The following is a 16,746-nucleotide window of genomic DNA, read 5'->3' on the forward strand; positions in this document are numbered from 1 at the left end:
ACATTCTATGTTATCACATTTTCTTTATCCATTCATCTGTTGATGAACACCTGGGTTTTTTCCATGTCTTGGTTATTCTAAACAATGCTGCTTTGGACACTGGCATGCATGTTTCTTTTCTTTTCTTGTTTTATGTCAACATTAAAACTAACAACTAGATCAATACAGCTAATAATTTAAAAGCTTAATATATGAGAGAAAAGTATCAGCACTATAGCCCTGGAAAAAATCTTTATGTTCACCAATAGACATCCATTATATCTGTTTTGTGTATCATGTTCCTTCTAATCTATAAAAATCTCATACAGAACAATGAGTTCTGGGTTGCAAAAGAGGATTTATTTTTGCACCTGTCTATATAAGTCTTTGTCTACAAATGAAACACAAGTGGTAGTATGTTTCTTTTCAAATTAGAGCTTTCATCTTTTCCACATATATATCCAGGAGTGGAATTGCTGTTCATAGTTTCAGTTTTTTAAGGAACCTCCATACTATTCTGCATATTGGCTGTACCAATTTAAATTCCCACCAACAGTATAGGCGGGTTCCCTTTTTTTCACACCCTCTTCAGCATGTATTATATTATTTGCAGACTTTTTGATGATGGCCATTCTGATTGGTGTGAAGTGATACCTCACTGTAGGGTTTTTTTTTCTCTCATTGTAGTTCTGATTTGTTTTTCTCTAATAATTAGCAATGTTGAGCATCTTTTCATGTGCCTGTTGGCCATCTGTATGTTTTCTTTAGAAAAATGTCTATTTAGACCTTCTGTATATTTTTTGATTAGTTTATATTTTTTGATATTGAGTTGTATGAGCTGTCTATATATTTTAGAAATTAAACCCTTGTTGGTCACATTCTTTTGCAAATATTTTTCTCCCAGTCTGTAAGTTGTCTTTTTATTTTGTTTATGGTTTTCTTGCAAAAGCTTATAAGTTTCATTAGGTCCCATTTGTTTATTTTGTTTTTATTTCTTTTGCCTTGGGAAACTTATCTAAGAAAATATTGCTATGATTTATGTCAAAGAATATTTTGCCTATATTCTCTTTTAGTTTTATGTCATCATGTCTTATAATTAAGTCTTTAAGCCATTTTAAGTTTATTTTTGTGTATGGTGGGAGGCAATATTCTAACTTGATGGGTTTACATAACATACATCTCCTTTTTTGCAGGTTGTATAATGTTATTATTACAGAGATATGTAGTTTATTTAATCAATTTTAATCAACACCCTATCAGTGGACATTTAGGTTATTTCTAGTTTTTCTCTATTAATAGCAATGTTGTAGTAAACATCCTTTATATGAATAGATGTGTTTTTACAAATTTGTAAGTTTTCTTAAAGGACAAATTCTGAGAAATGGAATTACTAGATTAGACCAAATTCCCCCTCCCATCCCAAAAACACCCATACCAGTGAATTCTCCCTTCAGGATAGAGAGGGCCTCTTTCTTTATACCCTCAACAGCTCTGTCTTTCTTGGCATCTTTTAGCTAAGACAAAAATGACCAATCTGCCAAATCTAAAGACCAAAGGAGGTCTAGTGTTTCCCAAATGACCCAGACTATAGAGATCTTCATGAATTTATTTCCTTTTTACAAATTATTTTACCAAAGATTGAAATGAGAGGAATACATATGGCTTTTACTTACTATCTGTTGGGTTCCTCATTGGATAAGACTGGGTGTAATTGTTCACACAGTGTATTAATCGTGGACTAATAGAGGCACAATAATTTTCCACTGCTTTGATCTGAGAAGGACCAGGAGAAGAATCTGTTCGGAAAATGGCTTGACAGTATTCTCGGCAGTTTGTGTGATGGCCTGCATAACTGCAACAAACTGATCCCACTAGAGGAAAAAAAAGATGGCAGTGAAATGAAATCAGCCATTCATTAACATTCAGTCATCATAATAATGCTGAAACAATTTGTGTCTTTTTGAATTTGAGAAATAAAACCACAACATAGAAGACATGTACTTAAAGTCAGAACTACTGTAAGCATAGCCATGGGGATACTCAGGTGGTCACTGGTCTGAGAAAGTCATTTTTTGTCAATTTATAGTCTACAATGCAGTGGTCCTCAGCAGGAGCAGTACCAGCCCACGGGAGAACTTGAATGCATGTGGAAGTATTTCTGGTTTTCATAATAACTTGAGGATATCTGCTGGCATTTAATACATGGGGGTCTGGGCTGTTAAATGCTCTGCAATGTACAGGACAGTCTCATACAATCAAACTGTCTCCCAAAAGCTAATAGCACCCAGGGTGAGAACCACCAGACAGTTTGTTTCCATGTCAGATTAGTAGAGATTCATAAGCAAAGCAAAAAAAAAAAAAAAAAAATTGAACATACCAAACAACAAAACTTCAAATAGCTCCTTTATAAAATAGGACTGGTAAAAACTAAGAGATATCAGGACCATTTCATAAATTTGCAAATTATATATGTCTATCTTGAAATAAAACCCCCAAAGTTCTATGCTGTTTAAACATCTCCAAGACTAGGACTAAATTGAAAGTTCTCAACTTATAACTGATATGACCTGCTTCAATACTGAAAAGTAAAACCCACATTTGAAATAATTGATTCTCAATTTACATATTTTTAAAAATCAAAGTAGACTGTTTATCTGGGAAGAGCACGATGAGTGGCTAGGGGTGAAGATGTGGGATTTATAACGAAGAGGAGCAAGAGGCCCTCACAGGAAAGGCTAAGGGGTCTGTGGGAGGCCAAAGGGAGCCAAAAAGGCAGAGGGATGGCCATAAAAGGTTAAGAAAAAGGCAGGTGGGAAATCTCTGATAATTATTAGGGATGGTTATGGAGGAACCAGACTCAGGTTTCAGTGACTTCTATAGAATAGGGAATTCAGGTGGCTTCCAGAAATAATAATAATGATAAAATTATATACAAATGAACTAAACTAGTACCAAACTAACAGCAAGACAAGCCTGTTTTCATTCACAGCTACATTTATCACTGTCAACCTCAATGAGGCTAAAACTGAGGGTAGAGGTGATGGATGCTGAGGAGAGAGAGACAAGAGAGAATGAGGCTGGCTTCCCTGCAGTGTGGGAGGACAGAAAATTATGTGTCAAAGACTATCTGGGAAATCTTGAACTAAATCCCAATAAAAAAGGTAGCAAATAAAGTACAGACAGATAATGTTTCTGATATTTTAATACACCCACTACCAAGCTCATCTAAACAACTCTTTGTTCCTCGGATGCGTTTCCCCATCTCCAACTGGTCTCATTGTTTCCTTCACCTCATTCCTTCCTCCAATCTCTACTGTTCACATCATATCTGTCCTTCTAGGCCGAGCTCAGGTACCAACTCCACAAAGTTACTTCTAAGCACCCTTCAGGAGGTGACCTCTCCTTCCTCTGAACTCCCACAGCACGTTCTCAGTAACTTAAACCCATACCTACCACATTCCAGGGTTCTTTGTGTACAGATTATGCCCTCCAAGATGTGTATCTGCCCTGCACAAAGCAGGGCAAGCAGTCAGTGAATATCCGGAAGGAACTGAGAGGTAGCCCTTAGCAACTGCTGCGTTATTTTACATCATATTATGTGTGCTCAACTTCTGAAAGTTATCCAAGGGGAGCATGATCTTCCTCTAAAACACCCAGCACTATTATCTGCTTTGTAAATCTCCAACTAAGACATGGGAATTGTTAGAATTCATGAATGGCTTGAACGCTCTAGAGGAAGCAGCCTATCAGAATCCTGCTGTGCACATTCCTTCAGATGGGTTAGCAACAGTCTGTTATAACAGCAAAGTGTCGGCAATATTTATAATAGCTAAATCATGTTCTGTAAGCTGTGTAGTGCTCTTTGGATTGCTGGTATAACCACTGATAATATACTTACTTTCATTTCTGCTAATGCAACTGAAAAGAGCATTCTGTAAATTAAAGAAAAACAAATAAAAAATTAACAACCACACAGAATTTCTAATTTTATTCCACTTTATAGTTATACAGAAATCAGGATATCAAACTGCTTAATCTTTCTCTAAATCCAAGATTGACAACAAAGAGACTATGATATAGCATCCTGGTGAGAAGAGAAACCATCCTCAAACACATTTTGTGGATCAAGATTATCACCCAAGCCATAAGTTGACCACATTACAGCAAACCAAGTTTATGTAAAACTGTACCAACGAACATATGAGGGGGAAACTACCATGTAGTAATCTCAATTACTTCTTGCAGAATATAAAAAAGCTTTTAGAAAATAATAAAGGATATTTAGGGAAATACATTAATATATTTCATATAACCACAGTATTTTAAGAGTTGAAAGGACCTTACAGATCACTTCTAATTATACTCAAACATGGCCATACACTAGACTCACCTGGGCTTCCTAGACTTTACCCTAGACTACGGAATTGAAATCAGGAACGAAGCACAGAAATCTAAGTTTTAAACAAGCCCTTGAAGATGATTCCTGTATAGCCATCCTAAGGACCAGAGTTGGGGGATCTCTCTACTACTTTACAGATAAATAAAACATTTCCTCAGCAAGGAAGAGACAGCCCCAAGTCACAGAGCAAGTCAAAACTAGAACCTGAGACGACAATTAACGTTTCTAGATCTCTTAGATCACTGTTTAGAAAACATCATCCTGGCTTAAAGTAAGGAAAATAAGAAACAAGACAAAAAAATTTCTTGTACAAAGTGAGTCGAATGATCAGGGCTTGTTGGCTAAGATTAATATCACTCACATTTGGAAGAGGATGAATTCTTAAAAGAATATGTTGTTGTTCAGTCCCTAAGTTGTGTCTTGACTCTTTGTGATCCCATGTACTGTAGCATGCCAGGATTCCCTGTCATTCTCTATCTCCTGAAGTTTGCTCAGATTCACGTGAACTGAGTTGGTGATGCCATTCAACCATCTCATCCTCTGTTGCCCCTTCTCCTGCCTTCAATCCTTCCTAGAATCAGGGTCTTTTCCAATGATTTGGCTCTTTGCATCAGGTGGCCCAAGTATTGGAGATTCTGTATCAGTCCTCCCAATGAATATTCAGGGTTGATCTTCTTTAGGATGGACTAGTTTGATCTCTTTGCTGTCCAAGAGTCTTTTCCAGCACCACAGTTTGAAAGCATATGGGTATAAATAGAAGGCAGATAGAAATCAAGGGCACCCTTATTAATGAATACAGATGATTTTGGCTTTTAATTGTAACTAACTTCCAAGCTGGCTATATGATCTGGACTTATTAAAGGATTAGCTTTACTGACATTTAAAACTTAGCTTCAAGGACCCATCTATGCAGTTGTATGAAGCTGTGATGCATTTTCTCTACTAAATAATATTCTACTATAGGAATAAACCACACTTTGACTTATCCAAAGCAAAACAAAATACTAGGACCCATAGATAAGGGTCAATAAATTCACTCAGTATGACTTCTTTCGGCTAGAGGCCTCATCAAACAATATAAAATAGTGAAAAGTAAGTATTCTTGGTATTCTTTAGTAGTGGTCTTTTTTATATTTCTCTTCATCCATGTTTCTGTGTTTTAGTTTAATTTTTCAGCTACCTATTATAGGTAGCTCTCTATTTTGGTTCAATGGTTTTAGGAACACCTTCAATAAAATGACCTAAATCAATATTAAAAAGTCATCTGTTACAAACTTTCCAGCCCCTCTTGATTGGGTCAATAAAATTCTCATTGTCTTTCTCCTTCTAATATGCCGGTTGTTCCTCTAGGTTTTAGCTTTTTTGGTCTTGTTCCTAAGGAAGTATGGTTATTATCTTGGTGGCCACCCTGATTGCACGCAGGTTGCACAGCCTGATTTCCATTTTTGTTCTTCTTCCAGTTATTCTTAAATTCTCTAGAGCTGTAGTTCTGAAGTGTAGGTGATTGTGTTTCCCAGGGAACATCTGACAATGTCTAGAGACATTTTTGGTTGTCATAACTCATGGAGTTGGGGTGCACTACTGAACTGACATCTAGCAGGTAGAGGAGTCTAGAGGTGCTGGGAAACATCCGACAATGTGCAGGACAGCCCCCCTACAATAAAGGACTATCCAGCCCCAGATGTCAACTGTGTGAAGGTTGAGAAATCCTGCTCTAGAAACTTACAAACTTGTTCAAGCTTGATTTTTAAAAACCTCGATCTTAAAAGAAATACCACTCTGGGTCACTCTTGTGGATCATTTAGCTTCAGCGAGAGACACTAATCATCTAATCCAATTCCTTATTTGACAGACGCCAACGACTGAAGTCTAGAAAGGAGAAATACTTATGAACCCTAGCTTTCACCCACAAATGGGTCAGCAAACTATGGCACATGGGTCAAATCTTGATCACTGCCTGTTTTTGTAAATAATTTTATTAGAACACAGCCACACTCATTTACATATTATATATGGCTACCTCACACAATAATGGCAGAGTTGAATGGACAGTAAGCCTACAACGGTCTATAAGCCTAAAATATTTGCTATCTGACTCTTCACAAAGTTTGCTAACCCCTGACATAGAAGGACTCAGATGTCTCTCTTGATGTCACATCCAGAGCTCAGAGATATTCCCTAAGCATTTCTCATTTCTCTTAATGTTCACTGAAAGACCCTTCATGCATACAGTTACTCTAACTTACTGAACTAAAGAAATATGAACTTTCATATTTCTGCAAGGCAGCACCTCTAGTGTTAATAACATATTTACATCTTTCTTTATCAATTTTAAGGTTTCAAAGAATCTGCAGAGAATAGACTGGTGGCTGCCAAGAGGGAGAGTGTGGGATAGGGCTGGATTGGGAGTTTGAGATTAGCAGATGCAAACTGGTATATACAGAACTGATAAACAAGGTCCTACTGTATAGCACACGGAAACTATATTCAATATTCAGTGATAAGCCATAATGGGAAAAAGAATGTATATACATGTATAACTGAGTCACTTTTGCTGTATAGCAGTAACACAACACTGTAATTCAACTATACTTCCATAAAAATATAAAATTAAAAACTTAGAAAATAAAAGAATGGTCCTTCATTCAAGTATACTGGTATTTGATAAATTCATCAATTCTCTGTTGCTTACTTTATATACATCATGATTTTATCATATCCTTCTCTTTGATAAGATTCTTAACCGCATGTAACTACACCTAAAGTATAAACTATAGGTAACTTTTTCTTTGGCGGGGGGCACACAGCACGTGGGATCTTAGTTCCTTGGTCCGGGATCATATCTGTGTTTCCTGCATTGTAAGCATAGAGTCTTAACCACTGGACTGCCAGAGGAGTTCCAGTAACTCTACATTTCTACTGCTTATTGTTGTTCAGTTGCTAAGTCATGTCTGACTCTTTGCAACCCCATGGACTGTAGCCTGCCAGGCTTCTTTGTCCATGAGATTTCCCAGGCTAGAATACTGAAGTGGGTTGCTTTTCCTTCTCCAGGGGATCTACCTGACCCAGGGATTGAATCCCAGTCTCCAACAGTAGCAGGTGGATTCTTTACCGCTGAGCTACCAGGGAAGCCCTTCACTGCTTAAACTACTGCTGGTTAGTTTGACAGGGCTTAGGACACACATGAGTTGCAGCACTGGCTTACAGTTTCTTCATTTCTTTAAACGGTCAATCTTGGAGGTCTTGGCTAAAGTCAAGTCTTAAGTCTGGTGATCGGATCAAATATCTGATCGCCATCTAGTGGCAAAAGCAGGCAGTAACTGAGGGTTTATACTTCAGTTTATATGGAGTCTCTGTTGACCTCCTGCCACAAATACTATACCCATATAAACACCCCCCCCACCCCACTCATTTTACACTAGAAGAGATCAAAATTAAAGGGTAACTGAGGTGAGAACCTACCACAACCTCAGAGACCCAAAGAACAAGCCAGCATGTGGAAGTTGACAGTGTCCCGAAAGATCCTCAAGTCCCAAAGCCTTCATGGTATAGCTGGAGAGACAGATATATACAGTAAGCAAAGGGCAGAGCTGGGGCTAGAACCCAGAGTGCTCCGCTTGTGCTCTCCTATGACACTATCCTGTGAGAAGACTTTGGATTATTTTGAAAGTAGCCAATGCAAAGCTGAATTTATGTCCATAGAGTGATCTATTTTAACAGTCTCTGTTTTTAAAATCAACATCTTAAATTGTGAAAAAAATAATCTTCTTGGTTATTATATCCTTTAAAAATTTTTGAACATGAAGTCTTTCTTCAGGCAGCTGCTTTCATTAACTAGTTCCCTGCCCTGACTTCAATGGTTTTTGAGAACTGCAATAAGCCCTTCCACCTAGTACTGGGAGCAGGTAACCTGTGGGCAAACCTAGCAGAAAAACTAAGATACAGAGTGAAATCAACAAGAACCCTATGTGATCTTTCATGTCACATCAACCTTCCTTTTGGGGTCCAAGTAGGAGGCACATTCTGCAGCTTCAGCTTCTTGTTCATAAGTTAGCTCTGTAGATTTATTTTTGACCTGGTAACCTGCTTTTCCACTTCAGTGACCCCTTCTAACATTTCTCCATTTGTCCACTTGTCTCAATCCTGTCTCTGTCCCACTGCCCTTCTACTATAACTGGTCCCCCCAGCTCCCTTCCCCATTCTCACCAATGATGATGATAAAAAAAAAAACAAACAAGGATCGTATGAATCTTATTAAAAACAAACAAAATCAAGTTTGAATCTTGGATATTTTAGTCACTTCTGGAGAAAGACCCAAAAGAACACATTCTATGAGATGTTAATGTTTCCTATTCCCAAGGCTACTAGTTAAAAGTAAAAGGGGCTGTTTTGTTCCTAAGGCCTCAATAAATAATATCAGTTTGCTTTGCACAGATGGACTGAGATTTCTCCCAGTTTGAAGTTTTGCATGAAAAATCTAGCTTATTAAATGTTAAATCAGAGATTAAATAATTGACCTTTTTTTTGGGTCGCACCACACAGCTTGCGGGATCTTAGTTCCCTGACCAGGGATTGAACCTGGGCCACAGCAGTGAAAGCACTGAGTCCTGACCACCAGATCGCAGGGAATTCCCCAACAATGGAACTTTAAAAACATGTTTTTTTAAACCTCTACAAGATGTTTTCTCCTTGCTGTGGACACCATGGCTTTTTAGTGAAAAAAAAATCTAAGTGACTAGAACATGTAAAGGAGTTTAATGTGACATTGCTGCTGTTTAGTCACTAAGTCATGGCTGACGCTTTTGTGACCTTATGGACTGTAACCCATCACGCTCCTCTGTCCATGGGATTTCCCAGGCAAGAATACTGGAGTGGGTTGCCATTTCCCCCGACAGGGGATCTTGCTGACCCAGGGATTGGACCTGTCTCTCCTGCATTGGCAGGTGGATTCTTTACTGCTGAGCCACCAGGAAAGCCCCTTAATGCGACATGGACATCACTAAACAAGTGATTCTTCAATTTCTTCAGCATTTCAAATAATGTCATTTCAATAGTGGGGAAAAAATGAGACCCTAAACTAAGATTAACGGGTCTAGACTGCTCAGAGAAGTTTGTTCATGATTACCACAGAGTAAGCAAATTCACTGGCAAGTACTATAACACCTGCAGAGTAACACAAGGTCTAGAAGAGAGCTTACATAGAGTATGTGTCTGTGGCAGACTGACTGCAGCAACGCTTTCAATTTGTCACACTTCTCTGTGTCTTTTTCTCTCACACTAACTCTGGACTTAATCATGTGATTTGCTTTAGTTAAGGGGACAGCAGTAAGTGTGAGGAAAGTAGCTGCTAAGTCACTTCAGTCGTGTCAGACTCTGTGCGACCCCATAGACGGCAGCCCACCAGGCTCCCCCATTCCTGGGATTCTCCAGGCAAGAACACTGGAGTGGGTTGCCACTTCCTTCTCCAATGCGTGAAAGTGAAGTCACTCAGTCGTGCCGGACTCTTAGCGACCCCATGGACTGCAGCCTACCAGGCTCCTCCATCCATGGGATTTTCCAGGCAAGAGTGCTGGAGTGGGGTGCCATTGACTTCTCCAAGAGGAAAGTAGAGGCCTGCACATATATCAATACTTGCAGGTTTCACTTCCTCTCTTGGGCTTGGGCCACCACCATGGGAACTTGTCTGAGCCAGGCTGTGAGAGCGCTGGGAGAGATTCGTGGAAGGGAGCTGAGCTGACTTAGCCAAGAGCATCCTAAATCAGCCAGGCCCTGGCTGATTTGCCAGGTGACGGCAGAAGCATAAGTGGGCCCAGCTTGCTCAAATCAGAACTGCCTAAATGCATGAGAAATAATAAATTGTTATGGTTCTAGGCTATGGGGTTTAGGGATGGCTTGCTACACAACATGACTGTGATTACAGATACAGTATTCAGTGCTTTCTCTGCTCATTCAAAGAATGACTAATTCATAGACATTTACACAGGGTTTTCACATAAAACTGCTATTTACTCTGAAACAAAGAACCTTGTGTACTGTCCAGAGTGGGAAAATTTTCTATTAAAAATTCTATCTATAAAAGTACTAACTGTAGAACCTATTTACAGGCAACAAATTTCTGTTCATCCTTTAAGTCTTACCTGCTCTGTGAAGACTTCCTCATTACCCTGGGCAGGATTTTTTTCCTCCAGGCTTCAAGGTGTCTTATACAGACTTCTAGCAATGTACTTGGATTTGTATTATAATGGACTATTTGAATTTCCCTCCTCCCATGGACTAAGCTATGGACTTCTTACTGTTCTCAGAGTACAATGATCCTTCCATCTTTGCACTCTGAGAACAGTGCCTGGTACATATGAAATGTATTAACTCAATGAACATTGAAGGAATGAATGAATGACAGATGCAAAGAAAAGTGAGACATGGACTCTGCCCATAGGAACTCAAGCGATTAGCATTAAAAAAGTGACACGCAAACAAAGAGCTACACTATAAGGTGACAAAATGCTACACTAAAGTATGCAAAGTGTTTATGCTGCTGCTGCTAAGTCGCTTCAGTCCTGTCCGACCCTGTGCGACCACACAGACAGCAGCTCACCAGACTCCTCCGTCCCTGGGATTCTCCAGGCAAGAACACTGGAGTGGGTTGCCACTTCCTTCTCCAATGCATGAAAGTGAAAAGTAAAAGTGAAGTCGCTCAGTTGTGTCTGACTCCTAGCGACCCCATGGACTGCAGCCTACCAGGCTCCTCCATCCATGGGATTTGCCAGGCAAGAGTACTGGAGTGGGTTGCCATTGCCTTCTCCGAAAGTGTTTATAAATAGCAACTAATATTTTTGAGTGTGGAGGGAAGAGGGCTGAGTAGACAAGATTTTAAAGAGGTACCATCTAAGCCAGAATTTGGATAGGGGTTTTGGCATTCTGTGGTGGGGTGGGATTTCACAGGTGTGCGGGTAAAAGGGAGTTCTGATTTGTAATATTTGCTGATACGTGTGGCATAAATACCCCCAACATGGCTGCTTTTCAAGTTAAAAACTGGCTTGCAAAATTCCTGAGTATTTAACAACTGACCAGTTCTCCCTAGCAGGTAGGAGTTCGCTCTAGCCTACTAATGGACAGGAACGATAAGATGGATTCAGGGAGCAGGAATTCCAGGACAATGGGTGGTACAACCACAACTAACTAAGAAAACACACAGCCAATCTGGGAAGTATAAGCAGTAACCTGCAGAACTGTCAAGGAGGGAAGAGTTAGGACCAAGAAAAGCTTAAGTACACCAGGTTGAGGAACATGAACTGTATCTTATGGGTGAGCCACTGAAGAATTTCAAGGAAGGGAGTGATATGACCATATCTGGTATTTAAACAGGTCACCCTAGAAGAAATGGAGATAGTAAAAAAAAAAAAGAGGAGAAAGTAGAGACAGGGAAGCTACCTGGGCAGCTATTGTAGTAGCTCCCCAAAGTGGTATAAAGGCCTAAAACAGGCTATAACTGAGGGTCTGGAAAGGAGGCCCATTTAAGACATATTCCACAGGCAAATCTCTACTGTTTTATGGCTAGTTGTTGTTTTTGTGGGAAGTGGTGAGAAAGAAGAAATAGTAGACAATACCTCTTCGGTTTTTAGTTCGTGTATCTGGGAGGACTGTACTTGAACAACCAAGTGAGGAATATAAGAAAGATGGTTAAGTTTTTGTCTGGGGATGAGTGTATGTGTGGTGTTGTGTAGCAGTAGGGTGGAGGGAAGGAGAGGTAGGGAAGATAAATTAGTTTGGCTGATTTATTGGGGCAATCAAAGCAATCAAGGTAGATGAGATTCAGTTCAGTTCAGTTGCTCAGTTGTGTCCAACTCTTCGCAACACCATGGACTGCAGCACACCGGGCCTCCCTGTTCCATCACCAACTCCCGGAGTTTACTCAAACTCATGTCCACTGAATTGGTGATTCCATCCAACCATCTCATCCTCTGTCATCCCTTTGCCTCCTGCTTTCAATCTTTCCCAGCATCAGGTTATTTTCCAATGAGTCAGTTCTTCACATCAGGTGGCCAAAATATTGGAGTTTCAGCTTCAACATTAGTGCTTCCAAGGAATATTCAGGACTGATTTCCTTTAGGATGGACTGGTTGGATCTCCTTGCAGTCCAAAGGACTCTCAAGAGTCTTCTCCAATACCACAGTTCAAAAGGATCAATTCTTCAGCACTCAGCTTTCTTTATAGTCCAACTCTCAAATCCATACATGACTACTGGAAAAACCATAGCCTTGACTAGACGGACCTTTGTTGGCAAAGTAATGTCTCTGCTTTTTAATACGTTGTGTAGGTTGGTCATAACTTTTCTCCCAAGGAGTGTCTTTTAATTTCATGGCTGCAGTCACCATCTGCAGTGATTTTGGAGCCCCAAAAAATAAAGTTCGCACTGTTCCCACTGTTTCCCCATCTATCTCCCATGAAGTGATGGGACCAGACGCCATGATCTTCGTTTTCTGAATGTTGAGTTTTAAGCCAGTTTTTTCACTTTCCTCTTTCACTTTCAAGAGGCTCTTTAGTTCTTCGCTTTTTGCCATAAGGGTGGTGTCATCTGCATATCTGAGGTTATTGATATTTCTCCCGGCAATGCTGATTCCAGCTTGTGCTTCATCCGGCCCAGGGTTTCTTGTGATGTACTCTGCATATAAGTTAAATAAGGAGGGTGACAGTATACAACCTTGACATACTCCTTTCCCGATCTGGAACCAATCTGTTTTTCCATGTCCAGTTCTAATTTGTTGCTTCCTGACCTGCATATAGATTTCTCAAGAGGCAGGTAAGGTGGTCTGGTATTCCCATCTCTTTCAGAATTTTCCACAGTTTATTGTGATCCACACAGTCAAAGGCTTTGGCATAGTCAAGAAAGCAGAAGTCGATGTTTTTCTGGAACTCTCTTGCTCTTTCGATAATACAGCAGATGTTGGCAACTTGATCTCTGGTTCCTCTGCCTTTTCTAAATCCAGCTTGAACACCTGGAAGTCCATGGGTCACATACTGCTGAAGCCTGGCTTGGAGAATTTTGAGCATTACTTTACTAGCGTGTGAGATGAGTGCAACTGTGCAGTAGTTTGAGCATTCTTTGGCATTGCCTTTCTTTGGGATAGGAATGAAAACTGATTTTTCCAGTCCTGTGGCCATTGCTGAGTTTTCCAAATTTGCTGGGATATTGAGTGCAGCACTTTTACAGCAGTAGATGAGGTTGCCTAGATAGAAAAACCTGGCCATTTGGATTAGATGGGGTCATAATCTAATCAGACATGAGCAGATTTCCCTTTGGGGATTGTCTCATTCAGTTCACTTCTGAGAAGAATGGACTAAAGAGGAAATATATAAGCTCAACAGACTAAATGGGAGCTATTCCCTTCCACAATACAAAATATGACAAAACCAAAGAGCATACAAATGGAGAATAATCAAGATTTTATACTGTCTTAAGCCAGTACTGCAGGACCTAATAGGTTTCGCTCTTTTTGGAGCTCATCAGCTGCAGGTAACGGCTCAAATCTAGTCCCATACAGCATACCTGTAGAGCATTTTACCATTACAAAGCCTCCCATCCACCATCTTCTATTTATTATATTCTGACAATCCTCGGAGTTTCCTTGGTACTAACTAAAAAAAGCTTTACATTTAGGTGCTGAAGGCTCTGCTGAGGCAAAGTAATCACATGACTCTTATTGTTAAAATTCCCCAAAGTCAACTGTCCACAGCCTAGGCTGTCATCTGCCATTCAAGAAGGCCTACTGTATTCTTGGAACTACTGCAGCACAGATCCAATCACACCGAGGCACAGAAGGCCTCGAGCTGTCCAGAGAATACTGCTGGTCCCTGCCCTCCCAGCTCTAAATTTTGGGAGCTATTTTTTCATCCCTTTTCCTTTATGCTTCTGGTAGTAAATCTAGAATCAAAGTTAATTTGAGAGAAAAGGAACAAAATAAAATTAAAATAGAAATATTTAAAGCAGAATATTTATTGTGACATTTCCTGATGATACACTATATACCATACAGATATACATAAATATGCACCAAACAGTGGCATCCAGGGGTACCATGAAGTGTGTGGTAAGCTACCATTTGTCTACAGAAGGGTGGAAAAGAACTACGTGTACATATTTACTTTCATGTGCATAAAGTGTCTCTGGTGACTTTAAGAACTGGGTGGCTGTGGTATAAGAGGTAAGAAAGAGACTTTATTGTATACTGTTTTGAATTCTGAACATGTGAATACTAAAACAAATAAAATGAAATTTAACACATACCTGCACTCTTCTCTTATGCATTTAGCTGTGTGTTCATAGGACATTGTTGACAGAACTGAGCTTGGAACTCACAAGGCTGACCATCTTTGTTCTTGTGGTTTTTAGAGCCTCTTTTTAACATCCTCAGAGTCTTAAATTTACCTCAGTATTCCCACAGAACCAGAGTCCCAGGACATAGCATTATTTTAGTTTTCTTTAGCAACAATTTAGTTTAAAACTTTAAATGGCTTAACTTAAAAAAAAATCCTCACAAAAATATCTTCTTCTGGCTTTCCTTTATAGTTTCTTACCTTTCTTAATGAAATAACATCAAATAATGAGTGAAGGAAGCTAGGAAGAAAATAGAGAATTGAAAATTGTATTTCTGAAAAGAATATAAAGAAAAGCATAGAGAAGGATCTGTGAAAGAAGGAATAAACAAGTAAAAACATAAAAGTCTGATGATAAATTTGCAACACTGTATTTCAGTGGTTCATGCAGAAAATGGAAAGGTATATAGATTTATGGCCATTATGTTAAGAGAATGGCAGGTAAGGTCTGACATAAAGGCATGACACAGGTTTAAGAACCTAAAACTAAAATTTGTCTCATCATGTTAGAGACATTGCCAAGTCTCTGGAAATATATCAGCCTCACATCATCTTGATGTTTAATCTGACATTTAAGAAAATAACTACCAACAACCAGTTTTTGTTTTTAACCACCATCTTGGTGAAAATGTTTTCAGCTAGCCTGTAGACAAAGACTATGCATAAAGTTTCACACCTCCTGGAAAATATGACTATGTTTTTACTTTAGTTCTAATCAGCCAATTTGCCCTAGTGTGGCTAAACTTGTATGGCTCTACTTTATATCCAGCATCTATTCTGATTATTAGTGCTTTCATTCTAGTTGTTGAATATTTTAAATGTCATCCCTGGTCTAACATCACACATGAATAGTCATGGCCTGATCAATACTTCTAGGTGGGTTAAGACCAAGTTTGTGAAAAGATATGGTGAACCTAGAACTGAGCATGCCTGTGACACTTGAACATGTCCATGACAGAGTTATCAAGCTACTGGTTGATCCTGGCAACTCTTAACCAAATGGGTGTGATTCTGAAAGAAGTACTCTCAAATACTGAAGGAAGTATTCTTTCTCAGGTATTACTCAAAATAAAAGAACTGCAGAGACAAGTCTCCTGTCCCATTGCAGAAATCTCCACAGTGTGTTTATCCAGTAAATCTTTGCTTGAACACTTACAGTAATAAGAATTTCTCTTTTTCTTGGAAATATCTTAATCCACTATTTTCAATGAACATAGAAAGGATCCTCCTACTGAAATGTCAGATCAGTATATGGCTCCTCCTCTTTCCATTCCCTAAAAATGCAGTTTTCAAAATCAGCTCTCACTTTTTTCGACACTTCCTCTTTCACAGAGCTTTCCTTCACTCTTGAGATTCAAGAGTTGCTTTGTGGTTGACTTTGGGCATGATCTCTCATTTTTAGTCTGGTATTCCTAACTACCTCTGTGTGTGTGAATGCTCAGTCACTAAGCCGTGTCCAACTCTTTGAGACCCTATGGACTGCAGTCTACCAGGCTCCTCTGTCCATGGAATTTCCCAGGCAAGAATACTGGAATGGGTTGCCATTTCTTTCTCCAGGGAATCTTTCCGACTCAGGGATCGAACCCACATCTCTTGCATTGCTGGCAGATTCTTTACCACTGAGCCACCTGGGAAGTCCAACTTAACCTCTGAGATATGTAATTTTTATATTTAAAAAAGACCTAACACTCCATATACTTCTATTTCTTTAAAATCCCTTCCCATGCTATCTTTGCTGTGTATTTTCTCTTTTTCAAAAACTCAATATTACTATTGTTTTCATATAACTTATGTGTTTTAATTTAGTCCCTTTGTATTTTTATTGTTCTCATTTTCCTTTGCATCTCAAATAATTAATAGATATTTTAGAACTTCCTTTAGAGAAGGACTTTTAGAAACGGTCCAGTAACAGCAATTCTTCGTCTTTGTTGTCTAGAAACACCTTAATTTTGCCTTCTTTCTTGAAAAATATTTTTGCTGGATATGATAGTTAT

The 16,746-nt window shown here is 39.2% G+C and overlaps 1 protein-coding gene and 1 pseudogene across 1 annotated transcript in view; both read right to left on the reverse strand.

Moving 5' to 3' along the window:
- RECK (reversion inducing cysteine rich protein with kazal motifs) overlaps window positions 1-16,746 on the reverse strand; it is an 83,471-nt gene that overhangs the window by 39,597 nt on the left and 27,128 nt on the right. The window contains exons 7-8 of the mRNA XM_069574075.1: window positions 3,878-3,911; window positions 1,653-1,850 (exon numbers count right to left, since the gene is read on the reverse strand). Of these exons, the coding sequence (XP_069430176.1) occupies window positions 1,653-1,850; window positions 3,878-3,911 (232 nt within the window). The remainder of the gene's footprint in view (window positions 1-1,652; window positions 1,851-3,877; window positions 3,912-16,746) is intronic.
- LOC138434914 (small nucleolar RNA SNORA40) lies at window positions 275-392 on the reverse strand (annotated as a pseudogene).

Source organism: Ovis canadensis, chromosome 2 (assembly GCF_042477335.2).
Source record: "Ovis canadensis isolate MfBH-ARS-UI-01 breed Bighorn chromosome 2, ARS-UI_OviCan_v2, whole genome shotgun sequence".
NCBI classification, from domain to species: domain Eukaryota; kingdom Metazoa; phylum Chordata; class Mammalia; order Artiodactyla; family Bovidae; genus Ovis; species Ovis canadensis.